The sequence below is a fragment of the Somniosus microcephalus genome, chromosome 31 (assembly GCF_052327205.1).
Source record: "Somniosus microcephalus isolate GS21.2 chromosome 31, FLI_Smic_1.0, whole genome shotgun sequence".
Lineage (NCBI taxonomy): Eukaryota > Metazoa > Chordata > Chondrichthyes > Squaliformes > Somniosidae > Somniosus > Somniosus microcephalus.
In genome coordinates, this window is record NC_141017.1 from 41,531,138 (window position 1) to 41,554,488 (window position 23,351).

At 48.3% G+C, this 23,351-nt stretch overlaps 1 protein-coding gene across 7 annotated transcripts in view; it reads left to right on the forward strand.

The window, feature by feature from the left end:
* LOC147097809 (uncharacterized) overlaps positions 1-23,351 on the forward strand; it is a 48,166-nt gene that overhangs the window by 13,012 nt on the left and 11,803 nt on the right. For 3 of the 7 annotated variants that reach the window (XM_085971926.1, XM_085971931.1, XM_085971927.1), the window contains 2 exons: positions 3,429-3,527; positions 14,213-14,320. The exons of 1 other annotated variant lie outside the window; for it this stretch is intronic. In XM_085971926.1, the coding sequence (XP_085828052.1) occupies positions 3,429-3,527; positions 14,213-14,320 (207 nt within the window). The remainder of the gene's footprint in view (positions 1-3,428; positions 3,528-14,212; positions 14,321-23,351) is intronic. 3 more of the 7 variants (XM_085971928.1, XM_085971933.1, XM_085971930.1) reach the window with 2 other exon arrangements.

Here is a 23,351-nt window from a genome sequence, read left to right on the forward strand (position 1 = left end):
AGCTGGGGAGCCCCGCGTTGCGAGGGCAATTTTGGGGCGCGAGGGCAATTCTGGGGCGCGAGGGCAATTTTGGGGCGCTTGGTCTCCCTGCCCCTGTGTGTCCCCCCTCTCCCTGTCATGTCCTCTCCCTGCCCTATCCCTCCCTCCCCTGTCTCCCTCCCCTCGCCCACCCGCTCCCCTCCCCACCCCCGCTCCCCCCCTCCCGTCGCCCACCCCCACCCCTTCCCCTGTCTGTGTCCCTCCCTCCCCCGCTCCCCTCGACACTCAACTGTAGGAAGACCTCGACGTCACACGGTCGCTAATGAGATGCTAATGAGCGGAACGCTGAACGTTTTTGGGATACCGCGGGCGCGACTTTTGTCCGGCCGAAACGTAAATACGCCGATGACCGGTCCGGAATCGCAAGCTTTCTTTTGAGGCGACGCGCGCGTCGGTACGCTCTAACTTCCAAACGTATAGAGACCAGGCGGACAGACAGACAGACAGAAGAGCCGCTTTATATATATAGATACACTATCAGTGTCAGCTGTGGCTCAGTTGGTAGCACACTCGCCTTTGAGTCAGAAGGTTGTGGGTTCAAGTCCCACTCCAGGGATTTGAGCACATAAAGGTAGGCTGACACTCCAGTGCAGTGCTGAGGGAGTGCTGCACTGTCAGAGGTGCCGTCTTTCGGATGAGACATTAAATCGAGGCCCTGTCTGCTCTCGGGTGGACAGAAAAGATCCCATGGCACTATTGCAAAGAAGAGCAGGGGAGTTATCCCCGGTGTCCTGGCCAATATTTCTCCCTCAACCAACATAACAAAAATAGATTATCTGGTCATTTTCACATTGCTGGGAGCTTGCTGTGCGCATATTGGCTGCCGTGTTTCCTACATTACAACAGTGACTACACTTCAAAAGTACTTCGTTGGCTGTAAAGCACTTTGAGACGTCCGGTTGTCGTGAAAGGCGCTATATCAATGCAAGTCTTTCTTTATCCTACATTCCCCACATTGGAAGTTTGAGAAATACCTTTTCCAGGGTTCCACATTCAACTATTTTGCTCATGGTTCCCGAGGAAGCGTCGCCCTGACGGTTCCAATCCATGTGCCTTACTTAGCCTTCATTAGAGCGATCATCTTATATAACACCTTTCACAACCTCCGGACACCCCAAAGTGCTTCACAGCCAATGAAGTACTTTTGAAGTGCAGTCACTGTTGTAAACTAAGAACCGTGACAGCCAATTTGCTCATAGCATGGCCCCACAAACAGCAATGAGATAATGACCAGATATTGGTTTCTCTTCACCCTCTTCTATGGAAGGAAAAAGGATGTACAGTCTACTACTTTTAGTTTGAAGTCACTTAACTTGAATTATCTGTTAATTTGAATTTTTTAAGCACTGAATTCTGACTTTACTGTGATACTTATATTGCTTAATTCAAATTATTTGATAATTTGATTTTTTTTAAGTGCAAGAAACAACTTTGAATTATCAGGAATAGATTGTATTTTTCATAGTTAAAAGTATTGGTTATGTGTAGGTAATAAGTAAGAATGCAAATAATATACATAAAGCAAGCACTCATAAGGAACAGCGTGTTTTCCAGCTGCTATTGTAGGTCTAGCTCCTTTCCAGGTACAATCTATATCGGTATCAATGATAATCCGATTTCATTCTCCAGACAATCAAGGCCTAATAGTTAGATTAGATCTTTGTCTGACTGTTAGCAATTGTAGTTGTGTGGTCCTTCTCCCATGCCCCCCCCGGGTGCCTAGTAGTTCAATTATGCTTTTTCTTGCTAGTCATATTATCTTTAAAAAAAAATTCAGGATTCTACTAAGTCCTTCTGTTAGTTGAGGTGACATGCAACCACCTTGTTGTTCTCTCCCAGGCCTGTTTGTTGGTATGTGAAATGTGGGGGGTAGGCACTCTTTGCCAATGCTGACTGCCCTTTTCAATGATGAACATTACCACCAATACCTATTCGATGATGAGCATTACCACTTACTTTCCATGTGTTCTGAGCCATTGTGTTGGAATTCCATTCTTCAGATGAAACATTAAGCTAAGAACTCGCCTGCCTCTTCCAGCGGTTCAGATGGATGCTAAAAGTTCCATGAAGTGCAGGGAGTTTTCCCAGTGTCTTGGCCAACAGTCTTAGAGTCATACAGCACAGAAAGAAACCCTTCGGCCCATCGTGTCCGCGCCGGCCATCAAGCCCTGTCTATTCTAATCCCATTTTCCAGCACTTGGTCCTAGCCTTGTATGCTATGGTGTTTCAAGTGCTCATCTAAATGCTTCTTGAATGTTGTGAGGGTTCCTGCCTCTACCACCCTTTCAGGCAGTGAGTTCCAGATTCCAACCACCCTCTGGGTGAAAAAGTTTTTCCTCAAATCCCCTCTAAACCTCCTACCCCTTACCTTGAAACTATGCCCCTGGTTATTAACCCCTCCACTACGGGGAAACGTTCCTTTCTATCTACCCTATCTATGCCCCTCATAATTTTCCCTCAACCAACACTACCAAAAGCAGATTAACTGGCTTTCATGTTTGCATACGTAACCATAGTCACTGCACTTCAAAAAATAATTCATTTTGTAAAGTGCTTTGAGGCATTGTGACATAATTAGGATCTATATAAATAACTAATTCTATATAATAAACTAGCTGGGGAGCCCCGCGTTGCGAGGGCAATTTTGGGGCGCTTGGTCTCCCTGCCCCTGTGTGTCCCCCCTCTCCCTGTCATGTCCTATCCCTCCCTCCCTCCCCCTCCCCTCCCCTCCCCTCCCCTCCTCTCCCCTCCTCTCCCTCCCCTCCTCTCCCTCCCCTCCTCTCCCTCCCCTCCTCTCCCTCCCCTCCTCTCTTCTCCTCTCCCTCCCCTCCTCTCTTCTCCTCTCCCTCCCCTCCTCTCCTCTCCCCTCCTCTCCCTCCCCTCCCCTCCTCTCCCTCCCCTCCTCTCCCCTCCTCTCCCTCCCCTCCTCTCCCTCCCCTCCCCTCCTCTCCCTCCCCTCCCCTCCTCTCCCTCCCCTCCTCTCCCTCCCCTCCTCTCCCTCCCCTCCCCTCCCTCCCCTCCCCTCCTCCTCTCCCCCCACCCGCTCCCCCATTGCCTGACCTATACATCTGGATTATTGAACATGTGCCTTACAGGGATCAAGAGACTCATTTCTTACTACTGAACACATTAAACTGTGGTTATCATGGCTGAGTTCTGATTGGGTAGCTGAAAGCTGGCTGGGAGTCATGCTGTTATTCACTGCAAAAGGCTTGTAGGTAGCAGTTGAGCAGATATTGCCTAACAAATACCTGCGTTAAAGACCTTAATACCCAACACCTGGAAACCTTCTCCCTCCTTGAGTTCCTAGATAAAAGAGCAAAATAGGGGAGAAAAATAAGTAAATTGCACAAAAGTTCTGATGAGAGTTTTAAAATATTTAATTTTAGATCCCGCCCGTCACGGTGAAGAGGAAATTATCAGGGAAGGATCCAGAGAAGTTATAATTCCTGAATCTTCATTTGGAGTCACGCCACATATATATAAAGGTTTGAAAAGCAACATGCTCTAAATAATGAAACTTTTAAAATAACATGATGTTTAAAAATTGATAGCAAGCTCTGGATTGGGAATGCTGGCCTGAGCAGCGCCAAGCATGTGATGCATGGGGAATCTGAGCAAGGAAGCAGAAATGAGGTGATGTGCCATCGATAACTCAAAGACAAGGAGTTTAAAGGATTCAACTAAAGGCTTTTAATCACTAAGAACATTGCAGGTCTTTACACGTCGGGTTCGTCTGATAGAATGACTCATACAGCTCTTGAGACCTTTATATGACAAAAGACAGGGGCGTAGCCAATACACACAACAGGAAAAAGGGAGCGGTACACACAATACAAAGCAGGTAAAACACAGGGGCTGATGAAGGCATATATTTCATCACATTCACCCCTTCTACAGATTTAGTCTGTCCGGGGGTGTGATACTCCTTCCTGAACGTCGCAACAGTACCTCGGGTTCCGACCGGGCGTCTGTGGTGCCCTCCTGGGCATACCCATGTGTTGGGGGTGTTGCAGGTACTTCTGGGGGTGGTGAGCCTGGGGATGGTGGAGGTTCTTCTGGGGGTGGTGGTGATGGGTCGTCGTCGCTTCCTGCCGAGGCGAGGTCCTTTATGGACACGGTGTCCTCACGCCCGTCGGCGTGCTTGACGTACGTGTACTGTGGGTTTGCGTGGAGTAGGTGTACTGTCTCCACGAGTGGATCCGTTTTGTGGCCCCTCACATGCTTTCGTAATAGGACTGTCCCTGGGGTGGAGAGCCACGAGGGTAGGGACACCCCTGAGGTTGATTTGCGGGGAAAAACAAACATCTTCTCGTGAGGAGTGGCGTTAGTAGCAGTACACAGTAGCGACCTTATCGAGTGGAGTACGTCTGGGAGGACCTCTTGCCAGCGGGAGGTGGGGAGGCCTTTAGACCTTAGTGCTAAGGTGACCGCCTTCCACACTGTCGCGTTCTCCCTCTCCACTTGCCCATTACCCCGGGGGTTATAACTAGTGGTCTGACTCGTGGCTATCCCCTTCGACAGCAGGTATTGGCGCAGTTCGTCGCTCATGAACGACGCCCCCCTGTCAGTGTGGATGTAGTTAGGCATGCCGAACGTGCAAAACAGGTTGCCGAGGCACTTGATGACCATGGCACTGGTCATGTCTGGGCAGGCGTAGGCGAATGGGAAGCGGGAGTACTCGTCCACAATGTTGAGAAAGTACACATTGCGGTTGGTGGAGGGGAGTGGTCCCTTGAAATCTAAGCTCAGGCGCTCGAATGGCCGTGTAGCTTTGATCAGGTGGGCTCGGTCGGGCCTGAAAAAACGGGGCTTGCATTCCGCACAGGTGTGGCAGCCCCTGGTCATAGACCGGACCTCCTCGATGGAATAGGGCAGGTTACGGGATTTTATAAAGTGGAATAGCCGGGTGGCAGAGGCCATTGTGGAGGCCCTGTAGCCTGTCCCCCTGGATGGTGGCACACATCCCTCGTGATAGGGCGTCAGGGGATTCGTTGAGGGCCCCTGGCCTATATATTATGCCGTACTCAAACGTGGAGAGTTCGATCCGCCACCTGAGAATTTTGTCGTTCTTGATCTTCCCCCCTCTGTTGTTAAACATGAAGGCTACCGACCGCTGGTCGGTAAGCAGGGTGAAGCGTTTGCCGGCTAGGTAGTGCCTCCAGTGCCGCACTGCCTCCACTATGGCCTGGGCCTCCTTCTCTACCGAGGAGTGCCTGATCTCGGGCCCTTGGAGGGTTCTTGAGAAAAAGGCTACGGGCCGCCCATCCTAGTTGAGGGTGGCTGCTAAAGTGAAGTCGGACGCATCGCTTTCGACCTGGAAAGGGATGTTTTCGTCCACTGCCCGCAGCGCGGCCTTCTCAATGTCGTGTTTAATGCTGTTGAAGGCGGCGTGGGCCTCGGCCGTGAGCGGGAAGGACGTTGATTTCAGGAGGGGACGGGCCTTGTCGGAATAATTGGGGACCCATTGGGCGTAATAGGAGAAGAACCCCAGGCACCTTTTCAGGGCCTTGGGAGTGTTTGGTAGGGGTAGCTCCCGTAGGGGGCGCAATCGGTCGGGGTCCGGACCGATTTCCCCGTTTTCCACCACGCAGCCCAGGATACAGAGGCGCGTGGTGCTAAAGACACACTTATCCTCGTTGTAGGTGAGATTGAGTCTGAGGGCGGTTTTCAGAAATCTCGCGAGGTTCGAGTCGTGGTCTTGCTGGTCGTGGCCGCAGATGGTGACGTTGTCTAGGTATGGGTAGGTGGCTGTTAACTGGTTCTCATCGACCATGCGGTCCATCTCCCGCTGGAAGACCGAGACCCCGTTCGTTACCCCAAAGGGGACTCTGAGGAAGTGGTAGAGGCGTCCGTTCGCCTCGAAGGCGGTGTATGGACGGTCCTCCGGCCTAATGGGGAGCTGGTGGTATGCCGATTTTAGGTCGATGGTGGAAAACACCCGGTATTGCGCGATTTGGTTAACCATATCCGCTATGCGAAGCAGAGGGTAGGCGTCTAGCTGGGTGTATAGATTAACCGTCTGGCTATAATCTATCACCATCCGCTTCTTTTCGCTACCCTTAACTACTACTACCTGGGCGCGCCACGGGCTGGTACTGCATTCGATGATACCCTCCCGCTTGAGTCTTTCTACTTCCGACGCAATGAACCGTCTATCCTCCCAGCTGTACCGCCTACTCTTGGTCGCTATGGGTCGACACTTGGGTGTGAGGTTGGCGAACAGAGAGGGGGGGGCTTGACCTTCAGGGTAGCCAGACCGCACACTGTGAGGGGCGGCTGGGACCCACCGTAGGTAAGCGTGATACTTTGGTGGTGGCACTGGAAGTCCAGACCCAAGATCACGCTCACACAGAGATCTGGCATTATCAATAGTTTAAAATCTCTGTAATCAGTGCCTTTTACCGACAACATAACCGCGCAGAAACCTGTGATTTTTGAGGTATGAGTCTTATCAGCCATGGCGATTTTGCCCTGTGTGGGGACTATCGTTAGTGAAAGTCGTTTTACCAGACTTAGGATGAATAAAGCTTTCGGTGCTCCCGCAGTCAATCAAGCATTTAACCTTGTTCCCGTTTACCTCTATGCCCATCATCGATTTAGACAACGGATGCGGCCTGGATTGATCCACTGTGATCGAGGCCACCAGTGGGTCCTGGAGGTCCGTGTAGTCGGGGCAAGATGGTGGATTCCATGAGGGTGGACAAGATGGCCGCCCCCACGGCACGCACGCGGCGGTGGTGGAGTTGGAGGCGGGGTTCCCTCTGCAGACTTTGCTGAAATGTCTTTTCTTCCTGCATTTAAAACAGGTGGTGCCCTTCGCTGGGCACAGATGCCTGGAGTGTTTGTCCTGGCCGCAGAAGTAGCATTTCGGGCCCTGATGCATCGCGGCAGTAGTGGGGCTCCTGGGTGGGGGCTGGGCTCTGATGGTGCTGGGCTGGCCTGAGACCTGGGAGGTGAAGATGACGGCGCGCACGAGGCGGAGTGGGCCGCGTGGCCTGAGGAACAGGATTCAGAGTTCCTCTGGGCCATATCCAGCGATCGCGCTATACCCATAGCCTGTTTTAAGTCCAGTCCCTCCTTTTCAAACAGTTTCTGCCGAATGTAATCTGAACTGAGGCCCGCAATAAAGGAGTCTCGGATCAGCTCCTCCGTGTACACGATGGCAGACACGGCCTTACAGTTACAGTCTCTGCCCAGTACTTTTAGGCTTAGCATAAAGTCCTCTAGTGACTCACCATGCCGCTGCGTGCGAGTAGTCAGAAGATGCCTGGCGTACACCTCGTTTATTGGCCGCACGTAGTGGGCCTTCAGAATGGTGCAGGCATCCCCGTAGCTGGTGGCGTCTTGGATGAGAGGGGAGACCCGATGGCTCACCCAGTTTCGCAGGATTCCCAGTTTCACATCTCCGGTGGCGGTTGCGGCTGCTATGGCGGTGGATGAGTTTGCAATGAAAAATTCGAAGCATTGGAACCAGTGTCCGAACTGTGTGGCTGCGTCTGAGGCATAGGGGTCCAGATCCAAGCGTTCTGGTTTCAGGAGTTGATCCATCTTGGTGTTTTAGTGATTAAAATTGATGTGCCATCGATAACTCAAAGACAAGGAGTTTAAAGGATTCAACTAAAGGCTTTTAATCACTAAGAACATTGCAGGTCTTTACACGTCGGGTTCGTCTGATAGAATGACTCATACAGCTCTTGAGACCTTTATATGACAAAAGACGGGGGCGTAGCCAATACACACAATAGGAAAAAGGGAGCGGTACACACAATACAAAGCAGGTAAAACACAGGGGCTGATGAAGGCATATATTTCATCACATGAGGAATGAGTAAATTGCCTCTCTCCAAAACATAAATCCTGATTGTAGCTTTTTCTAGAAATCAATGTGTGGCTCTTGGGAAAGTGCGGTCCTAAGACAGGGTAGAAAATAACTTTAAATATACACATGTATTTTTGAATAAAATGGAAAAAAAAATGACTGACTTTATCACTGAAAGGAAAGGCGGTCCTAAAGACATATATCATTACTCATAGCAAGATTTCAGTGTATTTTTTCTCTCTGCCTCACCTGAAGGTGCTGACTCTTTGCTGGGGTACTGTTCCATAGATACTAACCGCCTTAAAATACCTTTTAATGACCATCATCATGTGTGAGCCCAAGCAGTGACTATGGAGGATATCACAGCTAAACCTGATTCAGTTCTCGTTTGTTAGCCCCAACACACGCACTTTTCAGAAAAATTCACTGGATAGTGATCAGTTGCAGGATCCCCAACTGTTTTTCATCTCCTGAGCCCAGGGACACAGGTAGATTTTCAGCTTGCTGCTTAGGCATAAAACTCGTGTTGCAGATCAGCCACCCAACATTGAAACTATCTGATTTTCATTCCCACTAGGTCCAATTGTAACGTACTTCCTGTTGCCCCAACTATGCTGTGATTACTTAGCGCAGCATGTTAATTGAACCGGAGACATGTGGTCTGTATGGCTCAGTACCACACCAGGTGGTGCATTTACTCACTGAGCTATTGGTGAGCATCATTGTGGAATTTCTGAATGAAGCCACAAGTTAAAGACAGTTTATTCTGCAGACCTGTGTCCACTGTGAACCAGATTAAGTACTGTCCAAGGGCTCATAAGGTAAATGCACCTTTCGGTTTAACACAAGCCATATAGACGATACCAAGTTCAAGCCATGTTTTTATCTAATCCCCAACAGGGCAAGAGATGGGGAGCACTTCAGTTGATCTCAACATCATTTGACGAGGGAGGGAAAAATGAGCTTGGTCCCCTCTCTGAATTAGCTCTCCATCTTCAGCCCCTCTCTGTACACAGTTGTGTTTTCTCTGTAGAATTGCAGTGAAGTAGCTATGTTTTATTTCTTTTCCAGTTGATCAGTACGAGGTGAGTTACACTCCTCAATGGTTCATTGAGTTTATTCAGTAAGTAGTTGTGGTGATGGATGTTCTAGAAAATCTAGCAGAAATGTTTTCGTTCTGAAGGCTTAAATCAAATGAGACTGAAAGAAAAGGGAAGAGAGATGTGAGCTGGAATATGAAAAAGAGCATGAGTCGTTGCAGGTGTGGGAGGAAGGATAACATGCAATAGCATGCTGATGTGTACTTAGGCAAACAATGAGAAATTAAGGGGAGTCATAGATGACAATAGGATAAATTAGAAAGAGATGGTAATAAAGAGCAAAGAAGTACAGAGCATTTGAAAAGTTGTTAATTGAAGAAGGCACAAAGGGAAGATAGAGGACTTTGCAAAAGATAACGTCTGTAACCGTAGTGTGTGTGGTAATGTTTGCAGACATTTACTGCTTATGGTATGGTTCCTTTGCCATTTCTGTAGCATAACTCCCACCCAGTGATGAGTAAAAGACAAAAAAGCTAATTATTAAGGGGTAGTACTGACAGCAATTAGTTAAGCTGCCATAAGAATAGAACATAAGAACACATTTGCAGCATTTTTGTGTGTGCTAAACATGCATGCTATGAAGTACGGTCTAAACCTCCGAGACTGTTTAACATGAGTCACAGGGAGTCACTAACCTTCAAAATGACACAATCTTAGAGGAATGTTAGGATCTACAAATGTATTTTTAAGCTACAGTTATATCCATTTATTTGCAAATCCCTTAATTGCAATTCCCACTTCAACATAACCATTTCTAAAGTCCCATTTTGTCCCCTATATTTCCAATTGTGAAAAGTTTGTTTTATTGCAATTCCCACTTATCTGCAAGTGTGGCACACAGGAATCCCGCTTTTACAAGACTTGTCACCTTTGACTTGGAGACTTTCGCCTCTCAATCTGATTGGGTTTGGTGGTCAATGTGCCCAGGAACTGGACTGACCTGGTTTTCACTGTTTGTGTTGTTGTGACTTGTGACTGTTTGAGGATTCAAAGGGTAGTCACACAGAAGCATGACATTTCAGAATCTCAGGTTTCTAGAATTCGGAAAAGAAAAACGGCGTCTTGAAGGATTGGAAAAGAAATGAGATCCATGATAGGAAACTAAAACATGCAAGTAAGATGGCCAATATTGATGAGGTGTTGCTTGGGTGGTTTAATCACAAAGGAGCTCAGAAAATCCACCAGAGGGCTGCCTGTTGAAAGCTAACACTAATGAACTTGCCAAAGAACTCAGCGTGGAAAGCATGGAGAGATGACTGATGCAGAAATCATTTCTTCTCTGAAACACTCAGAAACGGAGGCTGCAGAGGATGTAAATCAAGACAAGACGTGCCAGAGCTGGAAATTCCCAAAGTTAGAGAGGTAGATTCTGCACTTAGTGTGTGTTTTGCTTCAATTCATTGAGTCAAGATAGTGAAACGTTTGATGAATTTTATGCACTGGAAGGGTAAATGCAAAGGCTGATGACTTCTGATCGTCGCCAAAAAAGAATCACCACATTCTCTGCAGCATAAATAAAACTCAGGAGATGCGAGCATTTCGCTTTAATTTTTAAGATGTGATACTGTTTTTACCTTTCATTCAAGATGTTGTAATTTTGAAGATGTTACACTATATTTACCTTTGTTGTAAGATGTTGTACAAAATTTAGGGAAATAATGGTTGTTACGTTAAGCTTTGATTTTTGTTGCTTTATAGAAATTCCCATTTTATCACACTTTGCGAGGTTGCCCCAAGCGTTTTCAATTAAGCAGGTTCCACTGTGCTTCTGATGATTACGTTATATTTCAGGGTTGACTTAAAGGTCAAAAAGTGTGGCATTAGTGGAAATTGCACTCTGCACAGTTGATTATTTTTTTTAATTGAATCACCTGGCAAAGAGGCAAGCTATCTTTTACATATATCTGTAAAGGCAGTGAGGACCCAGAGAATAAAAGAGGGCTGCACAATCGCAACATGAAGGATATACAGGGCCACCTCACAGTACATCCTATTTGAGCTGGTAACCAGTTTTCCATCATTGAAGAATTAGAAGCAGAAGTGACAAAAATAAATGGCTTATTTAAAAAATCTAGAATTTCCAAAGGTTGAAAAACGAGTTTAACTTCACGACTGATTATCACTCAGGTCAAACTACTCAAAGTACAATTCTGAGAGTATGATTTGCTCGAAGGATCCTCCACTGCTCAGCTTCCAACTAAGCTAGCATGGGAGGATGTTCCAACAACACTGGTTGTGGGCGAGTGTAGTTAGCAGGTTGACAATGGAACCAATCTAATTAGCTAACTGTTCAACTTGTGTGCTGGTATGGAAGGAGGAAATATCCCGACATAGCCTGTGTAAACCATCCATGCAAGCATCCATAATATTTTCAGTGCTTGAGGCATTTCCTGTTTCCCCCTCTCAATTTCTGAGTAGAGGGACTAACTCCTCAGCCATGTGGCTCTTGTGTTTCTTTACAGTTTTTAGATGTTCTCAATCTTTTGCAAGGGGGTGGTGCTGTCCCTGCAGTTTCTTCTCAATTTATTTTTTTCCTTTTGATTATTGAATCTCTAAAACTGCAAGATTCCATCCTCTTCGCTTCCTCCACATCTTCCAAGTTGTTTTGTTCCTCTTCAGACATGATGATATACTCTTTGAAGATTCAACTTCGGTTTAGGCTGTAGATGAATGACCTGTATAAATATGAACATAAGACTGTTGAATATACAACTTTGAACTGCACGTTATCTGAAGAGGATTATTGTTAAAGGCTTTTGCTGAAGACATTGCAGGAGGCTGCAGAGGTCTGAAATGGCCTGTCTGGAGAAGGGCGGCCTCCTGATGCACTGCTCCTCCGATAGATCCTGTACCCCATGTGTGCTGGGTATGGCCTCTTGCGAGCAGCTTCCCTCACCTACTGTCTTATAACAGGCACTGCTGGTTGCTGAGGCTACTTGTTGCTCCTCTTCTTCCAACTGCTCCTCCATCCAAATGAAACTGGCACTAAATAGCACCCATGATGAGCAGATAAAACTTCCTTGAGGGTACGATAAGGTGATTAAATATGGGAAATAAGCGATCTGGAAGCTCCCCATGCAATCCGAATAGCACAAAGATCCTCTGATCTAATTTCCTGTAAGTCTGTACCCTGTTAAAAACTGCTTCAGTGCCTCAGAGACCAATTCCGCAAGATTTTACTGATGGGTTGGGCACTGGACGGGACTTCTGCAATTTTGCATTCAAATGGTGACCGAGAGCCAATTGCATCATAGGACCCCGGTTTACATGTATTTATGAGGTCCCCGCCTGCCTCTGGTGGCGGCCGCACATTCAGGAATGCAGCGGTCAGTACTCTACCGTTATTTTAGCCACCTGCCCGTCCTGTTCACGTCAGCTGGGCAGGGTTACAATCGGGCCTTTGACTTTGATATAGATAGATCCAAAGTTTATGTTAATCTAAGCAATTTTGTTTCCTAAGGAGCGAAAACTCTCTGGGTAAACTAATCATAGACCAGGTTAGCAAATTGGGTAGTAGAGTGCACCTCCTTGTGTTACTGTCTGGCAGGGCAGATCCCATTGAGGAAAGTCAGAGATCATTCCACTATGCAGTTACCAATTCTTGCACTGACATGCAGAAAGCTGATATCAAAGCTCATAAAGCAGCTATCAGGAGGTGATTGTATGCATTATTGTCTGATAACTCAGAACATGAAGTATTTAGACATTATGCTAAAAACAGCCTGAATATGTAGGTGTTAAGAGTCCCAGAGTCAGTTCCTTCAGTACTTTAGTATACTGTTGTTTATACGTGGAGGTTAAAAGAACAAGAAGAAATGTTAGATTGCCGTACAGTAAGTGTGATCTTCCTCATTGTTTGAAAGGAGTTCACTCTGAACATACAAAGCTCCCTGCTGACCAAAGCCTTTCTCATCGTATTGTGGTCTGCTATTTCTTTGTTTGGGATTTGATTTGTGCCCCCTCATCAATGGGCCAAAGTCATTAACAAAGGTCAAGTGATTCGGTTCTGATTATTAAGCTAGTTAGTTTGTCTGATTTTTATCAGTCTGCTTCATTGGCTAGTTTCACTTACGGTCTGTAGCACTATATCATACGTAATCACAAAAAGCAGCATTGTTTTCGCTCAGTGGTAACTGCATAATTCATGCTCATGCAAAGACAGTTAGCCCCAGTGCACTGCTAATGTTAACCTTATAATAGCAATTGAAACCATTGGGTAAGTATTGCCAGAGTCAACTTCGGGATGGTAGAACTTCCCAATAGCTCAATTGGTAAACACAGCGTGTAACTGAACCAGACAAACCAGAAGATCCCCCATTCGATTCCTGGTCCTGTCCTGAGCTGGATTACCTCAGGCGGAGTGGAAGTAGGGACACTACGATTAGGCTCAACACCCTATGACCAAGGAGGGGAAAGGGTCGCTGTCCCTGGTTGCTATCCCGTGACCACTGCAGGAAAGTGCACCTGTAACAGGTGAACGCAGGATTGGACTTGGCTCTGATGCCCATCACAGCTGATGCTCACTGTCTAATGGCCACTTCAGTGAGGTACTGGGTGGCTGCTAGCGTGTATGCCAATGTGAATTGCTTCTCAGGAGACATGGGGAAAACTGGATGGGAGAAAACCTCATGATGTTGATCTAAACCATTCCATAAAGATGTTGAACTATGAGATTTAGTTTCTGGTTACTCTGTTGCAAGGTACAGTAGTCGACTATAGTGAGACCTATTGTTCAGCTGCTGTTGTCTTAATAGGCCATTATCTTTCACTGATTCTACAACATCATCTGAGACTTTTCTCTACGTTTTATTTCTGCCTGTTTTCTACCTCTTGCTCCATAGCACACTCTGATTTTCTTTTCTGTTTCCATCTTTCTCTTTCTTTGTCTGTTCTACCTTTCCCTGATGCCCGTCTGTCCTGGTGACCAAAGTGGAACTATCCAGCCCATGGACATCTCCACAAACAGCATTCATGCCATTCCTTGAGTCAACTTAAAATAGAAATCAAAGGATTGTTCCCGGACAGTTTTCCTTGCCCCAGATGACATGCCAAAGATAAAGCAGCTCATTGTAAGCACAAACATCAGTTGAGACTGTAACTTGGTCTTCTATTCAGCTTGTCTCAATGTACTGAGAAATACAGTAATCCTGTGGGTAGTGTCATTGGATGCAATATGTGAGAGGAAACTGATCTCTCACCTTGATAAGTATAACAAATCTTGATGGTACAGTTATCAAATATTTCATTTCAGGTCCTACTCACCTAAGGGAAGACCTAGTATTGGACATGGATGGTGAAAGCAGCAGCCAAACTAGGAACAGAATGCCACATTATGAGTCATTTGAAGAGATGTTTACAGGTGTGAAAAACAATTATAGTCAAAAGTAAATCTCAGCAAGATAAAAAAAATTCAAACTTTGATATTTGTGTGGAGGATGGAGGTCTGGTGTACGAAGCGGAAACCCAGAAATACTTCCTTCCTGCAGTTGTCCTATAGCAGAGGTGGCATCAATTTATTAGTACTAGCTGAAGTACCCGGCGGTGCCGAGGCTTTTTCGAGGGCATGTTGTTGTTGGAAGAGAGAGAGAGCGACTGGGGGAGGGGAGGGGGGTGGAGAGGAGGGAGGGGGGTGGAGAGGAGGGGGGGGAAGAAGAGGGGGGAGGGGGGGGAAGAAGGGGGGAGGGGGGGAAGAAGAGGGAGGGGGGAAGAAGAGGGGGGGGAGGGGGGGTGAAGGGGAGGGGGGGAAGAAGAGGGGGGGAGGGGGGGTGAAGAAGAGGGGGGGTGAAGAAGAGGGGGGGAGGGGGGAAGAAGAGGGGGGGAGGGGGGGAAGAAGAGGGGGGGAGGGGGGGAAGAAGAGGGGGGGAGGGGGAAGGGGAGGGAGGGAGGAGGGGGGAAGAAGGGGAGGGGGGAGGAGGAGGAGGGGGGGAAAGGGGAGGAGGGGGAAAGGAAGGGGGGGAAAGAGGGAGGAGGGGGGGAGGAGGAGGATGGGGGGAGGAGGAAGAGGGGGGGAGGAGGAGGGGGGAAAGAGGAGGAGGGGGGAAGAAGAGGAGAGGGGGGGAAGGGAGGAGGGGGGGAAGAAGAGGAGAGGGGGGAAGGGAGGAGGAGGGGGGAAGAAGAGGAGGGGGGGAAGGGAGGAGGGGGAAGAAGAGGAGAGGGGGAGGGGGGGGAAGAAGAGGAGAGGGGGGGAAGGGAGGAGGGGGAAGAAGAGGAGAGGGGGGGAAGGGAGGAGGGGGAAGAAGAGGAGAGGGGGGGAAGGGAAGAGGGGAGGAGAGGGGGGGGAAGGGAAGAGGGGGGGAGGGGGAGGAGAGGGGGGAAGGAGAGGGGGGAAGGGAAGAGGGGGAGGGGAGGGGGGGAAGAAGAGGGGGGGAGGGGGGAAGAAGAGGGGGGAGGGAGGGAGGAGGGGGAGGAGGAGGAGGGGGGGAAAGGGGAGGAGGGGGAAAGGGAGGGGGGGAAAGAGGGAGGAGGGGGGGAGGAGGAGGGGGGGAGGAGGAGGATGGGGGGAGGAGGAGGGGGGAAAGAGGGGGGGAAAGAGGAGGAGGGGGGAAGAAGAGGAGAGGGGGGGAAGGGAGGAGGGGGGGAAGAAGAGGAGGGGGGGGGAAGGGAGGAGGGGGGGAAGGGAGGAGGGGAAGAAGAGGAGAGGGGGAGGGGGAAGAAGAGAGGGGGGGAAGGGAGGAGGGGGGAAGAAGAGGAGAGGGGGGGAAGGGAGGAGGGGGAAGAAGAGGAGAGGGGGGGAAGGGAAGAGGGGGAGGAGAGGGGGGGAAGGGAAGAGGGGGGAGGGGGAGGAGGGGGGGAAGGGAAGAGGGGAGGAGAGGGGGGGGAGGAGAGGGGGGGGAGGAGAGGGGGGGAAGGGAAGAGGGGGGAGGAGAGGGGGGGAAGGGAAGAGGGGGGAGGAGAGGGGGGGAAGGGAAGAGGGGGGAGGAGAGGGGGGGAAGGGAAGAGGGGGGAGGAGAGGGGGGGAAGGGAAGAGGGGGGAGGGGGAGGAGAGGGGGAAGGGAAGAGGGGGGAGGAGAGGGGGAAGGGAAGGAGAGGGGGGAAGGGAAGAGGGGGGAGGGGAGGGGGAGGGGGAGGAGAGGGGGGAGGGGGAGGAGAGGGGGGGAAGGGAAGAGGGGAGGAGGGGGGAAGAAGAGGGGGGAGGAGGGGGGGAAGAAGAGGGGTGGGAGGGGGAGGAGGGGGGGAAGGGAAGGGGGGGGGAGGGGAGGGGACGCTCTCCACCCACCCCTTCCCCCCCTAACCCTACTTCTGTGTCCGCCCTGGGGGGAAAGCTCTCCCATCTCTCTTACAACTGCACTTATGAAATCCCAACTGCCCAGCCTTTGGCCCTCCATTCACCATGACATTTCTGCAGCTACCGATCTGCTCAACCACATCCTCACCACCACCTCTGATGCCCCAGTCCCTATTAAAACAATTACTCTCTCTCTCACCCTGGCCGCTCCCCCTGGTACGACCCTCATCTCCACTCCCTTAAGCCCAAGGGACGTAGACTTGAACGGATATGGCGGACAACTGGTTTAGCCATTCACCGCCAGATCTGGCTGGACCGCATAAAGCATTATTGGTCCTGCTCTCATCTGCCAAAATTGCTCACTATTCCAGAATCATTCTGGAATGTAAAGATAACCCCCGGCTCCTATTCTCTACTGCTAACCGTCTTAAACCCCTCTCCCCTGTCTCCTCCACCCTCACCTCCAACAACAAATGTGAGGAGCTCATGGACTTCTAAGAATGGGACCATTCATTCAGCTGCCTCTGCCACTTCCCTCCCTTCCCCTAGCCCACTGTGTGAAACTTCCTCCAAGGTTCCCCCCTACCCTAGCGCTGAACTCACATCTTTCTCCAGTTTCTCTCCAACCTCCCCTCATGACCTCTCCGCGCTCAGCTTGTCTATGAGACCCACTTCCTGCTCCCTTGACCTTATTCCCACCAAACTGCTGACCACCCAAATTCCTTTCCTGGCTCCCATGTTAGCTGACATTGTTAATGGTTCTCTCTCCTCCGGTACTGTCCACCTCTCCCTCAAATCTGCCATCATCACCCCTCTCCTCAAAAAACAACCCTTGACCCCCTCCGTCCTTGCAAACTACCGCCCTATCTTCAACCTCCCTTTCCTCTCCAAAGTCCTTGAACGTGTTGTCGCCTCCCAAATCCATGCCCGTCTTTCTCGCAATTCCATGTTTGAATCCCTCCAATCAGGTTTCCGCCCTTGCCAGCGTACCGAAACGACTCTCATCAAAGTCACAAATGACACTCTTTGTGACTGTGACAAAGGTAAACTATCCCTCCTTGTCTGCAGCCTTTGCCGCAGTTGACCACTCCATCATAGAAACATAGAAGATAGGAGCAGGAGTAGGCCATTCGGCCCTTCGAGCCTGCTCCGCCATTCAATGAGATCATGGCTGATCATCCAAATTCAGTACCCGGTCCCTGCCTTCTCCCCATATCCCTTGATCCCTTTAGCCTTAAGAAATATATCCAACTCTTTCTTGAATATATTTAATGAACTGGCCTCCACCGCCCTCTGTGGCCGAGAATTCCACAGGTTCACCACTCTGGGTGAAGAAATTCCTCCTCATTTCAGTCCTAAATGTCTTACCCCTTATCCTTAGACTATGACCCCTGGCTCTGGACTCCCCGGCCATCAAAAACATCCTTCCTGCATCTAGTCTGTCCAGGCCTGACAGAATTTTATAGGTTTCGATGAGATCCCCTCTCAATCTTCTAAACTCCAGTGAGTATAAGCCCAATCGACACAATCTCTCCTCATACGTCATTCCTGCCATCCCAGGTATCAGCCTGGTGAATCTTCGCTGCACTCCTTCCATGGCAAGAACGTCCTTCCTCAGGTAAGGTGACCAAAACTGCACACAATACTCAAGGTGTGGTCTCACCAAGGCCCTGTACAACTGCAGCAGGACATCCTTGTTCTTGTACTCGAACCCTCTTGCTACGAAGGCCAACATACCATTTGCCTTCTTAACCGCCTGCTGCACCTGCATGCTTACCTTCAGCGACTGGTGTACAAGAACACCCAGGTCTCTTTGCACTTCCCCTTCTCCCAATCTATTGCCATTCAAATAATAATCTGCCTTCCTGTTTTTGCCACAAAAGTGGATAACCTCACATTTATCCACATTATAGTGCATTTGCCATGTTTCTGCCCAATCACCCAACCTGTCCAAATCGTGCTGGAGTTTCACAACATCCTCCTCACAGCATACCCTCCCACCCAGCTTTGTGTTGTCTGCAAATTTGGAGATATTACATCCAATTCCCTCGTCCAGATCATCATTAATATATATTGTGAACAGCTGGGGTCCTAGGACCGATCCTTGCGGTACCCCACTAGTCACTGCCTGCCACTCAGAAAACGACCCGTTTATTCCAACTCTCTGCTTTCTGTCCGCCAACCAGTTCTCTATCCAAGTCAATACCTTGGCCCCAATCCCATGTGCCTCAACCTTGCACGCTAATCTCCTATGCGGGACCTTATCGAAAGCCTTCTGAAAGCCCAAATACACCACATCCACTGGTTCTCCCTTATCTATTTTACCAGTTACATTCTCAAAAAATTCCAGTAGATTAGTCAAGCATGATTTACCTTTTGTAAATCTATGTTGACTTTGTCCGATCCAGTCACTGCTTTCCAAGTGCTCTGCTGTTACATCTTTTATAATGGACTCTAGCATTTTCCCCACTACCGATGTCAAGTTTACCGGTCTATAATTCCCCGCCTTTTCTCTACCACCTTTTTTGAATAGTGGGGTAACATTAGCTACCTGCCAATCCATGGGTACCGTTCATAGAAACATAGAAGATAGGAGCAGGAGTAGGCCATTCGGCCCCTCGAGCCTGCTCCGCCATTCAATGCGATCATGGCTGATCATCCAAATTCAGTATCCTGTCCCTGCTTTCTCCCCATACCCCTTGATCCCTTTAGCCTTAAGAAATATATCCAACTCCTTCTTGAATATATTTAATGAATTGGCCTCTACTGCCTTCTGTGGTAGAGAATTCCACAGGTTCACCACTCTCTGGGTGAAGAAATTCCTCCTCATTTCTATCCTAAATGGCTTACCCCTTATCCTTAGACTGTGACCCCTGGTTCTGGACGCCCCGACCATCGGGAACATCCTTCCTGCATCTAGTCTGTCCAGTCCTGTCAGAATGTTATAAGTTTCAATGAGATCCCCTCTCATTCTTCTAAACTCCAGCGAGTATAAGCCCAATCGACCCAATCTCTCCTCATGTCAGTCCTGCCATCCCAGGTATCAGTCTGGTGAATCTTCGCTGAACTCCTTCCGTGGCAAGAACATCCTTCCTCAGATAAGACGACCAAAACTGCACACAATACTCAAGATATGGTCTCACCATCCTTCTCCAACGCCTCTCCACTGTCGTCAAGCTGGGTGGGACTGCACTTGCCTGGTTCCATTCTTAGCTATCTAATCATAACCAGAGAATCACCTGCAACGGCTTCTCTTCCCGCTCCCGCATCATTATCTCTGGTGTCCCCCAAGTATCTATCCTTGGCCCCCTCCTATTTCTCATCTACATGCTGCCCCTTGGCGACATCATCCGAAAACAGCGTCAGCTTCCACATGTACGCTGACGACACCCAGCTCTACCTCACCACCACTTCTCTCAACCCCGCCACGGTCTCTAAATTGTCAGACTGCTTGTCCGACATACAGTTCTGGATGAGCAGAAATTTTCTCCAGTTAAATATTGGGAAGACCAAAGCCGTCGCTTTCGGTCCCCGCCACAAACTCCGTTCCCCAGCCACTGACTCCATCCCTCTCCCTAACATCTGTCTGAGGCTGAACCACACTGTTCACAACCTTGGTGTCATATTTGACCCTGAAATGAGCTTCCGACCACATATCCGCAGCATAACTAAGACCGCCTATTTCCACCTCGGTAACATCACCCATCTCCACCGTCGCCTCAGCTCATCCGCTGCTGAAACCCTCATCCATACCTTTGTTACCTCTAGACTTGACTATTCCAACGCACTCCTGGCTGACCTCCCACTTTCCACCCTACGGAAACTTGAGGTCATCCAAAACTCGGCTGCCCGTGTCCTAACTCGCACCAAGTCCCGTTCGCCCATCACCCCTGTGCTCGCTGACCTGCATTGGCTCCCAGTTAAGCAACACCAATTTCAAAATTCTCATCCTTGTTTTCAAATCCCTCCATGGCCTCGCCCCTCCCTATCTCTGTAATTTCCTTCAGCCCTACAACCGTGCCCCCCCCCCCCCCCCCCCCGAGATATCTGCGCTCCTGTAATTCTGCCCTTTTGAGGATCCCTGATTATAATCGCTCTACCATTGGTGGCCGTGCCTTCTGTTGCCGAGGCCCTAAGCTCTGGAATTCCCTGCCTAAACCTCTCCGCCTCGCTACCTCTCTTTCCTCCTTTAAGACGCTCCTTAAAACCTACCTCTTTGACCAAGCTTTTGGTCACCTGCCCTAATTTATCCTTATGTGGCTCGGTGTCAAATTTTTTGTCTTTTAATACTCCTGTGAAGCGCTTTGGGACGTTTTACTACGTTAAAGGTGCTATATAAATACAAGTTGTTGTTGTTAGTGTTACTCAACTCATCCTAACGAGTTTACATTTATAAAGTGCTTTACAAGAAAAGACGCAAACACAAAGCAGGAAATGAAGGAACTTCGGGGGGAGGAGGAGGAAGAATAAAGACATGGTCAAAGAGTTAGGTTTTTAAGATGCTTTTGAAGGCAGAGAGAAAGGTACACGGTGAAGAGGTTTTGGGAGTGAGTTCCAGAGGACAGATGTATTTTGTCTGAAAGATTTACTGCTGATGGTGGAGCAGAAGGAGTGCGGCACGAACCGTAATCTAGAGTCAGAAAACCATAGGATGTGGACTGGGAGAATATTTCCCACGGTAGAGCAAGGCTGTGGAGGGAATTGAACATGAGAAGGCTTTTGAAATTAATTTGTTTAAGCACAGGGATCCAGTGGAGATTTGTAAAAACAGGAGTGATGACGTGTTGGAGAGAATTTGGCTTAAAATACTGAAACTGCACAAATCTCGGCCTGAGCAGGCAGCGTGGAGGTTGGTGGATTTGGACCCAGAGGCACATTGATCCTGATGAGAGCCTGACATGGATTCAGTCTTGTTGATAAATTATAGGAAATTTTGGCTCATCTAGAACTTTAAGGAACTTGACGTCAGATAGATGGAGAATACAGCAACAGCCCTGGAGTCAGTGGTTCTTGTGGAGAAGGACCTTCGTACATGTGGAAGCTAACCATATGTTTGTAGATATTGTAAATGAGGAATAGCTAGTGAATGATGAATAGAAGGGGACTAAGTATGGTGGCCTAGGTGACTATGTGGGCATGAAAGGAGAAACCACCTGAGGAAATGTCGAACCACAAAAAAACAGTCCTTGCTCAGTTGCAGATCCAGCCAAGTGATTCAATATATTTATTTTGGTGTCACTAAAGGGACTTTTCAGTAATGTAAGGGCTGTAGTACTGTACATGTTGAAAAAATATAACCCGAAACATTATGAGCAGAACCAAACTAGACTGGACGGTGCAGCCTACATGCACTTTCCCTGACACTGCCAAAATCTGTCCCCCCCGGTTCAATTACTTCAAAAGACAACGCAGTGGGAATGGAAGACCTCCCTCTCCTTACAGCTTCCTCATCCTCCTCCAAATGTCCCGCCTAGGACAGACAAACACCTCCAAGGGGAAGACGGCATGAAAATGTCAGTCAACATTTGGTTCTTAATTTGTGTCTCTTGACTGAGAGTTCAACATTCCAGAGGTGTCATTGCTAGACCAACTTCCAACATCTATTTCCCCCCTTCTTTCTTTACAGAGTAGCCTGTTCAGTGTCTAATGTGAATAACAACTGTTCCAGTGTACATCTCCAATTTCAATCATACCCTATCCCAATCTCATCTTTAGATGGTGTCTGACACTAGGACCCCCAGTGCTATTGTTCCTGTTCATTTCATTACCACAATTCTTTAGGAAAGACAATAAAATGGAAAGTGTCGCTGGGTGCAAAGTGAGAGAAAAACGATTTGTCAACCCTCACCTAATGAGTGTAACAACTCTTGACAGCACAGTGTTAACATATTTTAATACACAGCCCACTGACCTACCTGAAGCGGAAGTTAGAATAGATGGGGGAGAGCGGTTTTGCAGTGATGATGTGGGTGCGTGAGGAGAAAATAGGGGAATGTTTCATTGTCTAAGAGCGAACTGGAAAGGTGGGTATGGAATTTCTTCAGTATAAATTTAGAACGTCACTTGTAGATATTACCTGCCCACACCAACCAATTTGAAAATGTTTTTTTCTCTGCAAACTACAGCTGCAAGGGATTGGGGACTCTTGAGAAAAGTTATCAAAAGTAAATGGTTGCCAGAGCGAGTTTAACGTGTAATGCAAGAGCAAAGCTCAGGCCTATTATAATTCATTTCTGATTGCCTGAGATTATACAGGATTGGATTCACACCTATATTATTTTTATGAAAGATACTGCATAATTCCTGGACAAAGTTTGTTCTGTTTTTCCCCTCAAGTGTCGTAGCTAACTGGCAGACAATATACTCCATGCAACCCTCACCCAATGAGTGTAACAACCCTTGACAGCACAGTGTTAACGTATTTTATTACACTCATTAGATAAGGCACTTGGGAAGAGGGAAGGAAGTTTAGTGGACAAGCTCACTGCAGACTGCTGTAGCGCTCCTCCTAATAGCCAGTTATATAGAGCAGCATTGGCAGTGGTCTATAATCTTAAGCCTTTTCTCCTGGCTGGGCAATTGCACATGGTACTTTGTGGCACAAACCCAACCCTGGAGTTCTCCCATGTCTTGTAACGTTACCACACATTTACCCCTTGCAGTAGGATTATTCCTTTGGCAGTAAAGCTACCTTTCTTCAGATTTTCTCCCCTTTTCTTGGCTCTTCCCTTGTTAGAATGTGGTTCCACAGGCCCCTCTGGTACTATCCTTCATATATGAGCCTGAACAGCAAGTGTCAGTAGATTGATTACTCAAACAGCCAGGGAATTGTTATTCAATCAAGCCCAGTTCTGTCCTCGTGTAACAGCCATGCACACATATAGGATAGCAGTCTTATTCCGTAAGAGAAAAAAAGTCACATAACCTATGAGTAAATAAATACCATTGTCAGCAGTCTCCTTCACACTGCAATAAATATATTCTATGAACGAAGAAAGAAAGACTGCCATTTATAGAGCGCCTTTCATGATCTCAGGACGTCCCAACATGCTTTTACAGCCAATTAAGTACTTTTGAAATGTAGTCACTGTTGTAATGTAGGAGACATGGCAGCCAATTTGCACACAGCAAAGACCCACAAACAGCAATGTGATGATGACCAGAT